The following is a 15,443-nucleotide window of genomic DNA, read 5'->3' on the forward strand; positions in this document are numbered from 1 at the left end:
AAAAGAATAATATCCAGACAACAGCAAAGTTCTGTTGCTGTTGTGGTACCTGGCACCATTTTTTCTATTAGCCTCTTAATCATTATCTGGAAAGAGAACATTCTAGAGTAATATCATTAAATGTAGCTCTGATAAAGCACGGTCCCTACTATGCATCATAGAGCAGGTACTAGATATTTTACATTCATTGAGGTATGATACAGTACTGTCCTACATCAATAGTACTAGATTCAGTTTTGGTTTGAAATTTACTTTGTCTGCAAATAAGATTGCTACCCCTGTTTTTTTCTGGGCTCCTGTCACATGGAGAATTGTTTTCTATCTTTTCACTTTCAGGCTATGGGCTTCTTTTTGCACTAGGTGTGTTTTTTGTATACAACATATTATTGGATTTTGCTTAATTTCTGAGAAGGAACAGGAATATAGGAAAGGTGGCCTGAGGGCATCATAAGAAGCAGCAGAACTCCACTCTTTGTAGGCTCAAAGTTGCAAAAGTCAAAGACTTTGCTTTGAGAAGAGCACCCCAGAGCACCATGTTCCAGAATGGCAGTGGCCTTAGGCAAATTGTTCCTCAGGATTTGGTTCATAGGAGGGGGATTCCTACAACCAAGAGAGAAAGGAAGCCTGGCTACTGCTCAAGCTGGCAGCAGACCTGGGCATCACCCACACTGTGATGGTTTTAGATACATTTGGAATGCAAGAGTTGTGGGGTCAGGGAGGCTTCCACTCAGATTTGAGAAGACCTGGGAGGCCAGGCAGTGGGCCCAAGTGGGCAGTGTGTGAAGGTGTATAGGTACGAAGCCGAAGGTGCAGTGGAGACACCAGAAGTTTGGAGAAGCCAGGACCATGGATGTTTGAGGAAAACTGCAAGGAGGGAACAGCACTGTCCCCAGAGAGAAGCCATGGGAGCTACAATCACCAGGAGGGCCACAGGGGCAAAGCCATCCAAGCCCTTTGGAGACCACAGCTTGCCACGGATTGCTGAGGATGCTGGAAGTGGAACTGTGGGATTCAATGTTTGCCCAGATGGAGTTTGGTCTTGCTTTGTTCTCTTTATTTGTGTCCCATTTGTAACGTTTGGAATGCAAATGTCTATCTTGTGCTGTTGAATATTGAAAGTGTTTAACTTTCTTTCATTTGTACAAGGGCTTGCAGCCGAGAGTTTGCTTTAAATCTCAGAGGAGACTTTGCACTTGGACTTTTCAGCAGTGCTGAAATTTTTGCAACTCTGAGAGATGGACAAAATGCCTTTTGCATAAAGGGATGTGGAATGTTATGGCTTGTGTTTGGTTGCCAGCCCAAAGCCTCATGCAGTCATAGGTGGGACTTTTTCAGAGGTGGCTGCATCTAGAGTGTGTAATTAATTCATGGTGCAATGCTAGGCTCAAGGGCACTACGAATAAGGTGTGAGTGAACCTGCCCTAAGTAGCCTGGATAAGATGTACAGGAGAGAGAGAGAGAGCTGTGTTTTTTTCTCATTGCCTTTGCTGTGCTTCTGCTGTCATAAACTATTGCCCCTCTGCCATGATGTCCTGCTTTGGAGCCAGCGATTATGGACTGAAACCTCTGCAGTCTGTGAGCTAAGTAAACCTTTCCTCCTTTAACTTTGGGTGTCAGGTATTTTGTCTCAATGTCAAGAGTAAAGTGACTAAGACAGAAATCTAAACATGAAAACTAAAATTATAAACTTAGAATAAAGAGTATCTTTGTGACTCAGGACACGTGGAAAATTGCTTCCTACAAATTAACAAGAAAAAGATGCCAACTCATTAAAAAATGGGCAATAAATATAAAGAAGTAATTTTCTAGAAGAAGCTCAAAACATTAAAAAACATATGAAGCAATGCTTAGAGTCTTCAGTTATCCAGGGAAATGAGGAGTGAAAATTACACTTTATACCATGAGACTTGGCGAGATTCGCAAGACACGCCATGCCAAGGGTGGCCGGAAGACAGGGACTACAGTGCTGTGGGAAGGAGGCCAGCAAAGTCACGCTGGAGAGGAATTTCTCAAATTAAATATGTGCCTGCCCGTGCCCCATCAGTCCTACTACAGGATGTGCCATCAAAGGAGTAACTCACAGCCCCACCATCAAATCCGCATAATGGATCTCTGCAACGTGGCTTGGAGTGTGGAGGACAGAGCCTGCTTGAGTAAGAGACACTACTGTGGGGAGACTCCACGGACCAGCAATGCAAATAACAACATGAATGAATCTGAAGAGTTTTAGTAAAAACAACAAAAAAATAAAAAAGGCAAGCGTCATGAGGTACACAATACCATTTACTTTAAACCAAACATTTACAACCCTCAGAAGGACAATGGGTGCTTCAGAGCACTTGCAAACAAAGGGAAATAGATGAAACACAAGTGAGGGGCTACCCATGAGCAGAGCAAGGGGAAAGGCAGATAGGAACAGGATAAAAAGGAATAAATAAAGCAAGAGAAACATTTAGCCCAGAGCAACCAAAGTATGCCATGAAGTTGGGAGTTTGTTTCACTTCTCTTTAGCACCTGAGATGTTTTACAAAATTTACTCCAATGTGAAGCCCAACCCAGTATGTTGCTGTTCCACACAATTCTGACGAGCTTTTAAATCCAGTGTTTTCATCATTCCAACAAGTCAGCAACTTATAAAATGACTGGGCTTAAACCTACTTGTTTGGAGAATCTAATTATATCTCTTCATAAACACATACAGTAAAAGACAAGGAAAGGAAACAGTTTTATCAACCCATGGGGATACAAATTATTTAGACATAAATTAAGCGTACCTATTGCTTACTCGTGGCATGTCATCACTGCCCTGTGTGAGGCCTTTTTCTTGTTTTAGTTTGTTTCTTTTTAACATAAAACTCAGATGCACAGGAAGAGACCATACTGTCGTGCATTGATCACAGGAACCTACAGGCAGCAACATGGGTCTGGAAGTTGAAAGGACATTTTTAAATATTGCAAAACAGCTGGCATTTTGAGGGATGGATCTGGAGACATAGTTTAGGACTCTGACAAGTCTATTCAGCCATGTAAGATGGTGAAAGTCTTTTTAGCACTGCAATGAGAAGCACAAGGCATACCTGAGGCCCGGGTGGAGCCTTGGCACTGCTGGTGCTTTTAGTTTTGTAGCCAGAGAGAATGTAGTTCAAGCAGAGCTCAACCAGCAAGAGACTGTGGAAGGTAGGAGGTTAGGGACAAAAGACCTTTGGCCTCTGCGAGAGCCGCACAAACCCTGTTAGCAGCTCAGGATATCTGTGGAAGCTCATGGAACAAGACAAAGACATCCACCTCTTTCCTTGAGACATCTACCTTTAATTCTTCCCCGCAGAGGAAAAGAACAGTGGAAACAAACCAAAGCAAAAGAGTAAAAACCTCGCCAACTTGCTTCACAAGATCTCTCCCCAGTTACTCAAATCTGCTTACCTGGTTTTGCATTCATGGAGAGACTGGTGTTTCTTGGCTGTGTTGACGCTTTCCATCTCTGCAGTACACAAAATAATTATTTTTCTGGGAAATATTGTGCCCAGGCAAGGAATTTAAAAGATGTGACAATTACCGAAAGGTATTTTATCCAAAAATCTTTGATTTTTCAGAAATCTTAAATATATTCAAGGAGCTACCAGAAAGTCAAAATGGGGGTTGAAAATAACTTGGGCAATGAGTTTAAAGACAAAGTTCTATGAGACAAACCCAACATGTGGAAGCCCCCTTAGTGGTTGTACATTTGTTCCATCACCAAAGAGGTTACAAAGAACAGAAACACATTGTTGGTGTAATAGCCCATTGTACATTTTCCTCCATCCTCTATAGCCTTTGGCTTTGCAGAACTCAAGATCACAAACAAGGAGGTTACCAACATTAAAAAATCAGCAACTTGGAGCTCTGTTTATAAGAGACAGAAAAGCAAGGCCTTCCTATTAGATTTGTTTGCCGGGAAAAATGTTACGTCCTGATGTGAACAACGGGCAAAATTTCTTTTTCAGCCAAGCGGCCAGGAAGGTGAAAAAAGTCAGTGACAAACCCTTACCCAATAATTTAAATTTATATATTTATATATATAGACTCAAATCCATGCAGTAAGGAATGAAAAGGGTGAAATCACAATGGATCTAAACTTTATTGCAACTCAATGCCTAACTCTGACATATTTGGTTTCCTGCTCTTTTTGAAGCCAAGGCCCCGTATGGGCCTCCGAAGATTCATCTCGCTTTGGAGGCATACTGGAGGGATGGGGAGAGACACAGAGTCTGCGGTTCCTCACAGAGTTAAGTGTTTCGAGAAGAAACAAAGAGTGCACCAAATGATTCCGAAGACAATGCAACAATAAAAGACAAGAACTTCGATTTAGTCTCATGTCCTTCACAATGACCTCTAGTTTAATGGATGGACCCTGACTTCTAGTGCTCATTTACAAAGTGCACTGAAAAATCAAATTTCAGAAAAGTGAATTTATACACAATTATGCACCTTTCCAAAGTGACTTCTTAAGAATATGAGCAATACGTTAAAACAAATATAATTCTATCTCATAGTGATTTTTAATTCATTATTGAAATTTTGCAACCAAAGTTTCTAAACACTCAGACCACTAAATTTAGGGCACTTTTTGGCTGTCTTATGTCTTTTTCAAAGAACAGATATAGAATCATGTTATCTTAACTAGTCTATCATTTGAAGGTATCATTGAAAATTATAATGAGACATGTAAAGTACACACCCATTCAAAATTTTGGATTATGCATGATGCTGGGATGAATGGCTTATAAAACATGCTAAAAATATGCCTGTCTTCCGAAGCCTGTGGCTGGTACTAAAAAAATTTAGGCTGCCAAATACTCTGCTCTATTAATATCAAATAAACATACTGGCTGAAAAAAGAACTAGAATATTTACATCAAGTCCATTCATGAATGTAAATGTGAATATTTATGGTTTGCTTATTCATGTGGATTAAGGTAAAAAATAGAATTGGGAAGACAGGGAGTTATCGTCTACACTTGGTAGTTTTGCTCTCCCAAGGAGCTTTATTAGCAGGGGGATTTGTTCCTGAGGATGATTACGGTTTGGGACCAGTTACAGGATAGCAGCAGCGAATTAGCCTCCCTGTTAAAATCTTCAGGCTTTGTCTGAGGCCCAGTCAGAAGCTCCCCACAGCCTTTTATGGTCCAGCAGGTGGGTGAGGCCAACATGGTGCTCTGCAACTCTGCATGCGGGTTACTGGCTCCCTGAGACCTTGAGACCAGAGGCCACCTGACCCCTGCAGCACACTGAACACTTCTGGTAGCAGTCGGTGCATCAAGAACTCAGGGTGTGCTGTAGAAAGAGAGAAAGTGCCATCCTTCAAGGACTCAGATCGTAAGGGTTTTGCCAGGCCTTTGAACTCTGTGGAAAAAATGACCATGAGATATTTAGTGACTTTCCTGCCTCAAACTATTTTTGGAAATATCACTTGCATCTTTAGCCATGTGAGCCATTGATTGTATCAGTTCTTGACCACACTTCAGAATTTTAAAGAGGTGTCTTATTCTGTTGTCATGATCCTAAGTGGCACATTTTATTACCCCTTAATCAATCAATCAATCATCTATCAAAGTCTCATAACATCGAAAGAGGGAACCTTACTTTTATTTGGACAGTTTTAATTTCATCAAATCTTGAATCAGCAAGAGATTTTCTTGTCTGGCCTCTTCGGTGTCCAAATTTGTACTTATTTCTCATAACTTGTTCATCATCTTCTATCGGTCTTCGAACATATTTAAAGCGATCTTTGAGTGCTCTTTTCCATGAAAACTGCATGAAATAACACAGCAGGCAGGTTAATCTTTAAGAAGATTGCATTAATCCTATATAAACAATAAAATCTTTATCTTTCTTGGGCTTGAAATTATTTTCACATTATCGTAATAGAAATTGTGTATCTGTTGATCAGTTTATTCTTAGAACAATCTTGAGACATTGCCAGACCAATTTAAAATCCCAAAATTATAGCTAAGGAAACAGAATCAGAGAAATGATCTCTATTTTCTCATGAGCAAATAGGAACACCGCTGAGATAACATCGGTCAAGAGTCTGGCACTGAGATTCTGCCTAATTTTGTTACTTGAGTCCCAGTAATCCTAATCCTTGTCCTTCAGAAGGTACCATGGCCTGCGTCAGGAGGACCCAGGGTCTAGCGCTGACTCTAGCTCGTGTTACTCAAGTAACCTTCAACAATAACCCTGCTTAGCCTTAATTTCTTCAATTATGAAAATGGAACATTAAGACCTTTCCTGTCAACTGCACTAGGACTTTAAGAGTCAGTTGAGTAGCCACTCATGGAAGTTATTTATAAACCAAAGTGCTGTGCATAAAACACTGGGGCCTGGTGTTGAAGCTGGGTCCGGCTTCAGCACTGGTTAAGCCCCAAGATGTAAATGGGTCCGAGCCGCATTACCACCACAATGAAATAATAGATGGTGGACAGTTTATATTTTTCTTAGCCCCAAAGTAGGAACTAGTGCAGATACATTTGTTTCTCATACTTCCTACAGCTCCAAAGGGCCTCTAAGCCTTCAGAACCTCATGGGAGGTGTTACAGCAATCAACTGCTAGGACATTGTTAAACTGCCAATTTCTTCTTCCTAACCTCTCCCATCTCTTCTTATTAAATGACCAGGACCAGAGAAAGAACCAATCAAAGATAATCTCCTGCATGAGTGTTCGATCAATGAGTGTTTGCTGAGCACCTGCTCATGCCTGGCACTGTGAGTTACTCCCACAAATGCCTTTGGTAGAGAGGCTCAGCAGAAAATATTAATACTATAGAATACTCATCCCCTTTCCCACACTTTTCCATCCAGAGGAGGTATGGAAAGCACTACATGGGAAACACATCTCTTAATCGATCTGCAATAATAAAATCAGCCCTGAAATTATGAGCCTCCTGTCGTGACAGATAAAGCAAACCATGGGACTACGAGTAGATCTTCTCCTGGAATTTTCAGCACAGATGGAGTCGTGAGGGGGCATTCAGAGAATATGGAATGTGGACCACCTTATGTGACAAATAGATGAGACTTGACCGCCAAGTATCAGGAAAACAAAACCAAGCAGAGACGCTAGCCTTGACAAAAAGAAATTAAAGCACAAGAAAAGCCAAAGGTAGTGCACCATCTGATTAAGTTTTACAACCAAAAAAATCTATTTAAAGAAACCGCTTAATAATTAGAAAACAATGACTATGGAGTATAGGTAAGATTGTACAATTATTGCCGATGGCATTTCTAAGTACAAAAATTGTATTGTGGTTCTACTGATTGTCCCTATCCTTTTAAGACATATGTGAAGGTATTTAGAGATGATATCTGCATTGTGCTTTTAAATGCTCAGCCAAGACAAGATCAAACGTAGCCAAATGTTCATGCCTACTGGGTCTAGACTAGTGATTCTCAACTGGCATAGTGATAGGACCGGCTCCTCTTTCCCAGGAGACACCCGGTGATGTTTGATTGTCACGATTGGGACGCAAGGGGTGCCACACCTAAGGGGCCCCAGGGGTGTTGGAAAATGCACTGCACACACACAACAGCATCCACCACAAACTCATCCAGCACCAAGAAGAAAACCTTGATGTTTTTCAAAATTAAAAAAAAGTAGAAAGCAAAATTAGTCCTAAGGTAGCCAAATGCTCATTTCCACAACTACACAATTCCTCCCCCGTCCCTCTCCCTGTCTGTCTCTGTCTCTCCCACTCCCCCCCAACACACATATCAATGCACTCAGAAATTTTCTGCATCTTCCAATGTAACATTGGGAGGCCAACCCCACACACTGGTTCAGGGAGAATTTGGGTAAACATCCAGCCAGGCACTAGTTTCTGCTCCTGCTAAGGAAGTCCACAGTGTGTGCATGGACCACAACCTGCTGTGCCATTCCGCATTCTCATCAGTCCATCCTCTTTAGTTAATGCCCCTGGCACAGATGCAGGTGAAATGCACACAGGAACAAAGCACACATTTGTTACTTTGTCTGTGGCTCATTTTGATAGCCATAAAACTAAATGTCAAGACATGACAAGGTAGAGACGCCCTGTCATACATATGTGAGTTTGCCGGAAAAATTCTTTAACAGCACTGATTATTTCTGGGGAGGAAAATTAGGTAGCTGTTGAACAGGAGTGGGAAATTCTCTATTTGTATTGTTTTTGTAGCTTTTGCATTCTGAGAAAGGTAAATGTATAATTTTTTTCAAACATAAAATTATTATTATTACTTAAGTATCAGGGAGCAAACTCAAGACCTTGTGCTTGTGAGGCAGGTGCTATGCCACTGATCTAAAGCCACGGCCCAATTTTAATTATTTTTAAAAACACTCAACCATATCTGTCCCTTCATATCCATGGAGGGTTGATGCCAGGGCCCTGGTTGGTACCAAAACCCACAGGTGCTCCAGTTCCTTCTGCAAAGTGCCCTGTTATCTGCCTGTAACCCATGCACACCTTCCTTTCATCTTTAAATCATCTCTGTGTTATTATGACACTAATGGCAATGTAAATGCTAAGCAAATAATTGTTAGATTGTATTGTTCAGGGAATAATGATTTAAAAAGTGTATGTGCCATGTACAGAGAAAACTGCCACAGGCCTAACTATACAGCACGGCATGGCATCCTCAGGTTGGAGCTAAGGGTACTGTTGCAGTAAGCGAACCCCCAAAGTCTCATGAGTTTGCAGGGTGGTTGGGCAGTGGGAGCTGTAGCTGCCTGTGCCGTTAGGAAGCGGGGCCTGATCCAAGGCGGGTCCTGGGGATTGTTCCAAAGGAGTGTACCCTTATCTCCACTGTTCCTGCTCTCTCTGATTCCTGGCTGCCAGGAAGTGTTGAGAGGTTTTTTCCTCTGTGATGTTCCTCTGCCATCCACTTTCTGCCTTGGAGCTGGCCAACCATGGACCAAAACCAGGAACCAAAATAAGCGTCTCCTCCCTTAAGTTGTGGGTGTTGGGTATTTTGATCCGGGATGGGAAAGTGGCTAAGACAGATACCTAATCCATGGATACAAACCACTCGCTGTTACCCTATACATAGTCACCCTTATTAGATGGCAGATATTTTGTCTTCACTGTGAAAGAAATACTGACATTTGTCCACCGTACTGGCATGACTACAGTTTGGGGATCCCACGTTTTTTTGTTGCTGCTCTGTTGGATTGTTTCATTTTACAGTACATCTGGTGTAGGCTGCAGTGTGCTTTTCATGTAGCAGCATATTTTAGAAAAGATGTCATTATGGGCTGGGGATTTAGCTCAGTGGTTCTGGCACCTCCTGCCTTGAAAGTGAAAGGTCCTGAGTTTGAGACCCAGTACCAAAACAAAAAGGAAAGAAAAAAAAAGAAAAGAAAAGATGTCATTGTGAGAATGAGAATACCTGAATTCTAATCTTGGCTTCAATAGTTATTATTTCTAGACATGGTTTGCAACACCTTTTCTAATTATATATGGTAAACAATACCTTTAAGATGCTAGGATTCAAAAATTTCTATGACTCTATCCACATATTATGAATGTTCCCTAAAAATATGAAAGGGAAAAAGAAAGGAAAAGGGGGGGAGGAAGAAGAAGAAGGAGGAGGAGGAAGAGGAGGAGGAGGAGAGGGAGAGGGGAGGGGAGAGGGAAAAAAGGAGGGAAAGAGGAGGAGGCAGCAAACATGAAAGTAAGCAGAGGCCTTAAATGTGTTTAGATTTACTGATATTTATGTTTTTGGTTCATATTGGAGTTGAGTGCTTAAATTCCTTATCTTCAGGATAGTGTAACAAAATATTTTCTGATAGCTATCTGAGATAGTGGCCTACATCTATCTTATTTAGCTAGGAGTACTGATGTGCATGCGTATGGCCTACAGAGATACAGGGGTAATTGTGTATCTTTATGTACAAGTGAGTAATTGTTCCTTAGATCCCCCACAATCATCCCTCAAATCATAAACTTCTAGAGTCAAACACACTCAACCTGTTATTATAATCGCAAGGGTCTGTAACTGCGTATTTCAGTAGCATCAGGTTCCTCCCCACCGCTGTACAGCAAGGACCCCAGGCTTTTCAACCCAGGAGACACGAGGCTCACACAGCTGAGTTTATGAGAACAGCTAACTCGTCCTGAGCACTTTTGAATACACTAACGCCAGGAACCCATCCTTAGACCAAGGGAATCAGAATCTCCGGGCTCCTCAGTTCCACCTGGGCTCCTGAGCTCGGAGCCGCTGTCCAGAGGACCCTGGGATCCACTTTGCTCAGAGAGGCAGGGAGAGGCAGGAGCAAGGCCCCACCCCGATGGCTGCCACCACCAGTTCCACTTCTGATGCAGGTGCAGTCCAGGACTCCTCCTCCGCGTGGCACATCTTCTTTCCCCTTCCTTCCTGGGGACGCCTTGTTACTGAGGCGTTCCCAATCTGCTTTGAGAAAGGGACAGAAAGATGAAGCCAGAAAGCCAGAGGAGACTCAGGAACACAGGGCAGCGAGAGACACAGAAAGGGTCACAAAGAGAAAGGAAGAAAGACCTGTAAGAAGTAGTAACTGACAGAAAGCGAGAAGCTGAAACAGAAAGAAAGGGGAAAGCTCAGAGCCCAGAGGGACAAATAAAGCTCACATTTTAAGACGGGCTGAGATTAGCAGCGGTAGGGGTGTTAAGTCACTTACGAAGCCACAGCCGTCCTCGTCCAGGAAGGGGTGGGCCTGCAGAAGGGCGTTGACCACGTCATTGTACTGCTGGGCGGTGGGGTACCTGTGCACCACAACAAGGACGACGCCTTTCATCTTGCACAGTCCTGATGCAAGAGAGGTCTACACTGTACTCAGTTTCCCCACACCCTTCTCTGTAATAGAGCAGACCCTGACCTGCTGGGTGCGTCGCACTGATATCCAGTTCGTCATGCAACATCTGAGGAAACTTGATTCCAAAGGAATTCTACTCTTCCTTGAAAACCGACCCGACCCCGAAGCAGCCCATCTGCCTGTTACTACTCACAGCGAGCCTTCGAGATACTTGGTCATGTCAGCCTGCAGAAACTCTATGATCCGTATCCTCATGCTGTGATCCGGGCCCTTCCGCTCTGCTAGAGCGCATCTGACGTCGTAGGGGAACTCTGGCAACACGTAGGCCCGGCTCCACTGCAGAGCTTTATTCCTCACTAGAACATGCTTCATGCTTCTCCTGTTAAACAAAAATGCACCAAGAGCCAAGTTCCACTCAAATATGTGTGCGATCCGTTAGTTCTGTACACCCTGAAACCTCTGATATAAACCCCTTTCCTGAGAGCTCAGTATATATCTTTGATCCATCTTTAGCCACCTCATTATCCACAAATACTCGTTAGGTGTCTGTTTTCTTTCTCTTTGCACACACATTAAAACTCATAGTTCTAGAAAGTGTCATCACAATACAGATTCCAGAATAAAGCCTAAAGATGGAAAGGATATCGATCCACACATCTTGAAAAGGTAATATGCCATGCATGGCTCAAAACTGAGCAAGGTATCAAACAAGGAACATGTAAGTTGCAATTCAATAAAGTAAGTAAAGCCTGTAATGAATTAGTCTTAGTACCCGATTAAGAAACTTTTTATCATGCTGTTTATACTGAAATGCAAAATCTACCTAGTGTCTGTGGGTTTTAATTATTTCAGTAAGTTAAATTTAGTTTTTAAATTAAAAATAAGTATCAAATATTCCAACTCCAATCATATAAAGTTTCTGAAAAAGGGGACAAAAAACTGCAACTGCAGAAAACAGATCAGCAGTTGCTGAAGGCTGAGAACGGCCAAAATGGATTTTATCACTGGCTGTGCATCCTTACAAATTTACTAAAATTAACTAAGCTGTGCACTTTCTTCTCTTTTTTTGTGTGTGTGGGGTATGGGGACTGAACTCAGGACCTTGCACTTTCGAGGCAGGTGGCAGAACCACTGAGCTAAATCCCCAGCCCAGCTGTACACTTTCAATAGGTGGATTTTATGTTAGGGAAATCAAACATGAATAAGGCTATAAGGTGAAGCATCAGAAGCACTTCAAAACCTTCAAGTTCGGGACTGATCACTGTGTGCATAAAGAATCTAAAGTAAAATTTACAAGCAAAAGTTCATCAAAGGCACATCCTATCTCCCAACGTGGCTCAGGGTGGAAGTGAAGGCACTGGAGCCAGCACTGATACAGACGACAAGAGAGAAACGTCCCACGTTCCAGTTAGTAAGTCAACTGACGGAGGTGGGGTTCTTCCTGGTGCAAACAAAATGCAGATGAGTTTTGCAAGGCCCGGCTCCTCTCAGCATTTTAGGTTCACTTCTGTAAGGATGCAGGGGCTGTCACAGGACTTGGGGAATACAGTAAGCAAAAGAAACCCCTTTCATCCTCCTGATGACAAGCTCCTTTGCCTTTTCCTCCCTTCGGCAGTCATGATATCAGTGGTGAAAAACCTTTCCTAGCTAAAAAAAGCACATCTATAATTTAATAATTTAATACATTGACAATCGATGCAATACAGCAACAATTCTCAGACACAAATCTCTGCTCCACCCCAAACTAGTTTCCAAGCATGTTTCTCTCTCGTTTCATCCATTCAACCAATATATATTGGGAATTTACCTAATCCCAGCTAGTCAATCCCCATTTCCTTCCAAATCCATTGTTTTGTTCCATTTTCCCAAAGCCAAATGATCTCTCCCTTACCTACGTAGACCAAGGGCCATAAAGTACAAATTTGTTGGCTGTGTGTGTTGTCTTCCCTAGGGGTTTTCAAAAGCAGTGTAATTAGGCAGATACTAAACAGGGTTTCAGTACTTTAAGAATCCATCTCTATTTCTCCCAGTGAACTTCAAGTAGCTAAGCTGGCCTCGTGCCCCCTTCAGCCTTTTAAGGTTGCTCTGTCACTTACTTCACACAGATACCTTCAATAACCCCGTGCTGTAAAACAGGCCTTGGTGCCATTTTTGGCTCCTGTATTTCTTCTTCTTTTTATTAGTACACATTTGCAACATATAACATTTCCATTCCTTGTGTGTAGTTGGTGCATGCACGTAACACATCTTCATTCTTTTCTTCATCCCCTTTCCTCCCCCCTCTTCATTTCTTGATCCCTTTCCCATTTGAGATCTATCTGACTACTTCTCATTGCTTACCTTTCATTTTGCTCCTTATGTACAATTTGGGTTTCTCATATGAGAGAAACTGTGCCTCGGGATAGACTCCAGTGGGTGGCATTATTTCTATCCAATGCTCAGAATGTAAGTAGGACCACATATAGGACCTATTAAAGGTAGATAAACCATTGGGCTCCACATAAAGTTATTACGCATCAAATTTTCCTCCTCTTTTGATTAAAAGAACTCTGGAATTAACTACTATCCCAACTTCGCCAACTAATACAAGTCAAAGTGAGTATTCCACAAGAGAGGTGACTCATCGGAAATTAAAAACACGTTCTAAATTGAAAGCAGATAACCAGAGGCACAGCCATGTTCCATCTGTAAAATTATATCTGTATTGCATTAAAAAACCTTATTATGATGTTAGAATTATTCATAATAGCTATCTTAGTATCTCTAGAGTTGAGCAGAGCACCCGCAGAAGTCACCCAAAGAATGCCTGATCAGAGAGCAACCCCAAATTTAGAGAGAGCACCAATAATTCTGCTATCACCTAAGGTCCAACACTCTTTGGCAATATCACAACCACAGAACAACAGATCTGTAAATCAATGGATCTCAACTCTGGGCACACAGGAAAACTATCTGGAAAGCTTTAGAACACATTAATGCCTAGGGCTGGCCACAGTAACTGAGTCATAGCCTCCTGCTTACCAACCACCCAGTTTATGTGAGTAATGTTTATAAAATGAAACAAAGTTAAGCAATTTGATAATTGGCAGCATCATTATTAAGTTTTTTTAAATTGTACTGGATATTGACAAATGATGATTATAAGTATCAGGTATGATTTAAAGATACAGTGAATGTTCAAATTTAAAAAAATTATTACAGTAAAGCACATATTGTCATTAATTCCCCTCAAAATGCTCTCCATTGCTTGGAACACCCTCAACCCATTGTTCTTGACTCCTTCTGAAACAGTTCTGGAAGTCTCTTTCCTGAATATAGCGGCTGTTTGGCCTCCTGAAATAATTCAAAACATTCACCTTCATGGTCATTTTGCCTTTGGGGAAGAGCCAGAAGTTGCACGGTGCCAGGTGCAGTGAATAAAGTGAAGGACAATATACTGCGATGTTTTTGCAAGCCCACCTTTCTGTTAGAGGGCACTCAGCAGCGACACTCACCATATTTTTGATCACCTTATAAAGACACCTTGCCAAGAGGACCTCCAGAAGTGCTTCAGCAAGTGGCTAGAATCCTGGGGTAAGTGTGCTAAACCAAGGAGATCTATTTTGAGAGAGATTAATGGCAATACATCTCTTACTGTAAACATTTTCTTAAAATGGAAACATTCGCCATCTATGTTGATCACCCCTTGTATTTATGGGATACAAAGTAATGGTATGCTATAGTGTACAATGTGGAATTATCGTATCAAGCTAATTAGTGTATCAGGCACCTCAATTCCTATCATTTCTCCCCAACCCAAAACATTTTGCCCTTCGATTGTGCAGTAATTCTTAAAACTGGCAAGATGAGTGTTCTCACGAAAGCTCACGAAGACTCTTTGTCTAATTATATTAAAACTGAAAAATGATTCATTTTTTCTTTTGTCCCAAATAGCAGACAATATAGCCAGTGGAGGTCACGTAAGTTTAGCAAGATCATCCTACTAAGAATAGGTCCTTGCCAGCTTTCTAAGGAAAATCTGAATTCGCAAAACATAAGCTGAATTAAGAGAGAGCAGAAGACACACAGACGTTACATGAAAGGTTACATTCAGTGGTGCCTTATTGCATTTGCTAATCCAACTCCCTATTTAAATTCTAAACATCTCCTTCCTACCACCCTCGTCCCGCTTTTCTGTAATGTTTTCTATCTGTCTCTTTCTGATCACTTTACTGAGGCTGCTTCCTCAAAAGTCAGTATGATTTCATAATTTACAAACCAAGAGCTTTATGATGATGTGCTTTCCCCAGACCTTTCTTACTGAACTTGGCAGTGTGGATCATTTATTTCCTCACTACCTTCTTTTCTGCCTTGACGCCATTTTATTTTCCTGATCCTCTTTGTATCCCTCTGACAGTTCATTTTATTTTTATTTATTCCTCTTTCCCTTTTGTGGGATTTTACATGTGGCTCGCTCCTTGCTTTCTTGATCCTTACTCTGCTACTGATCCATGGTTTCTTCCTCAGGAAATTCATCTACCACCCTCAGCTCTGACTCCACTGCTGATGGGTTACAAATCTTTCCTATAAGATCTTCTCTTTGCCACCTTCCATCCCAGATCTCCACCAAATTCCGCATTGTTCATATCATACTCAACATATCCCA

At 41.8% G+C, this 15,443-nt stretch overlaps 1 protein-coding gene across 1 annotated transcript in view; it reads right to left on the minus strand.

Moving 5' to 3' along the window:
• The window catches only part of Samd3 (sterile alpha motif domain containing 3), a 55,903-nt gene that overhangs the window by 22,904 nt on the left and 17,556 nt on the right, over positions 1–15,443 (minus strand). The window contains 4 exon segments of the mRNA XM_010639164.1: positions 4,219–4,253; positions 5,620–5,787; positions 10,664–10,748; positions 10,992–11,177. Of these exon segments, the coding sequence (XP_010637466.1) occupies positions 4,219–4,253; positions 5,620–5,787; positions 10,664–10,748; positions 10,992–11,177 (474 nt within the window).

This window comes from Fukomys damarensis, unplaced genomic scaffold, assembly GCF_012274545.1.
Source record: "Fukomys damarensis isolate Sample0158 unplaced genomic scaffold, DMR_v1.0_HiC HiC_scaffold_14, whole genome shotgun sequence".
NCBI lineage: Eukaryota > Metazoa > Chordata > Mammalia > Rodentia > Bathyergidae > Fukomys > Fukomys damarensis.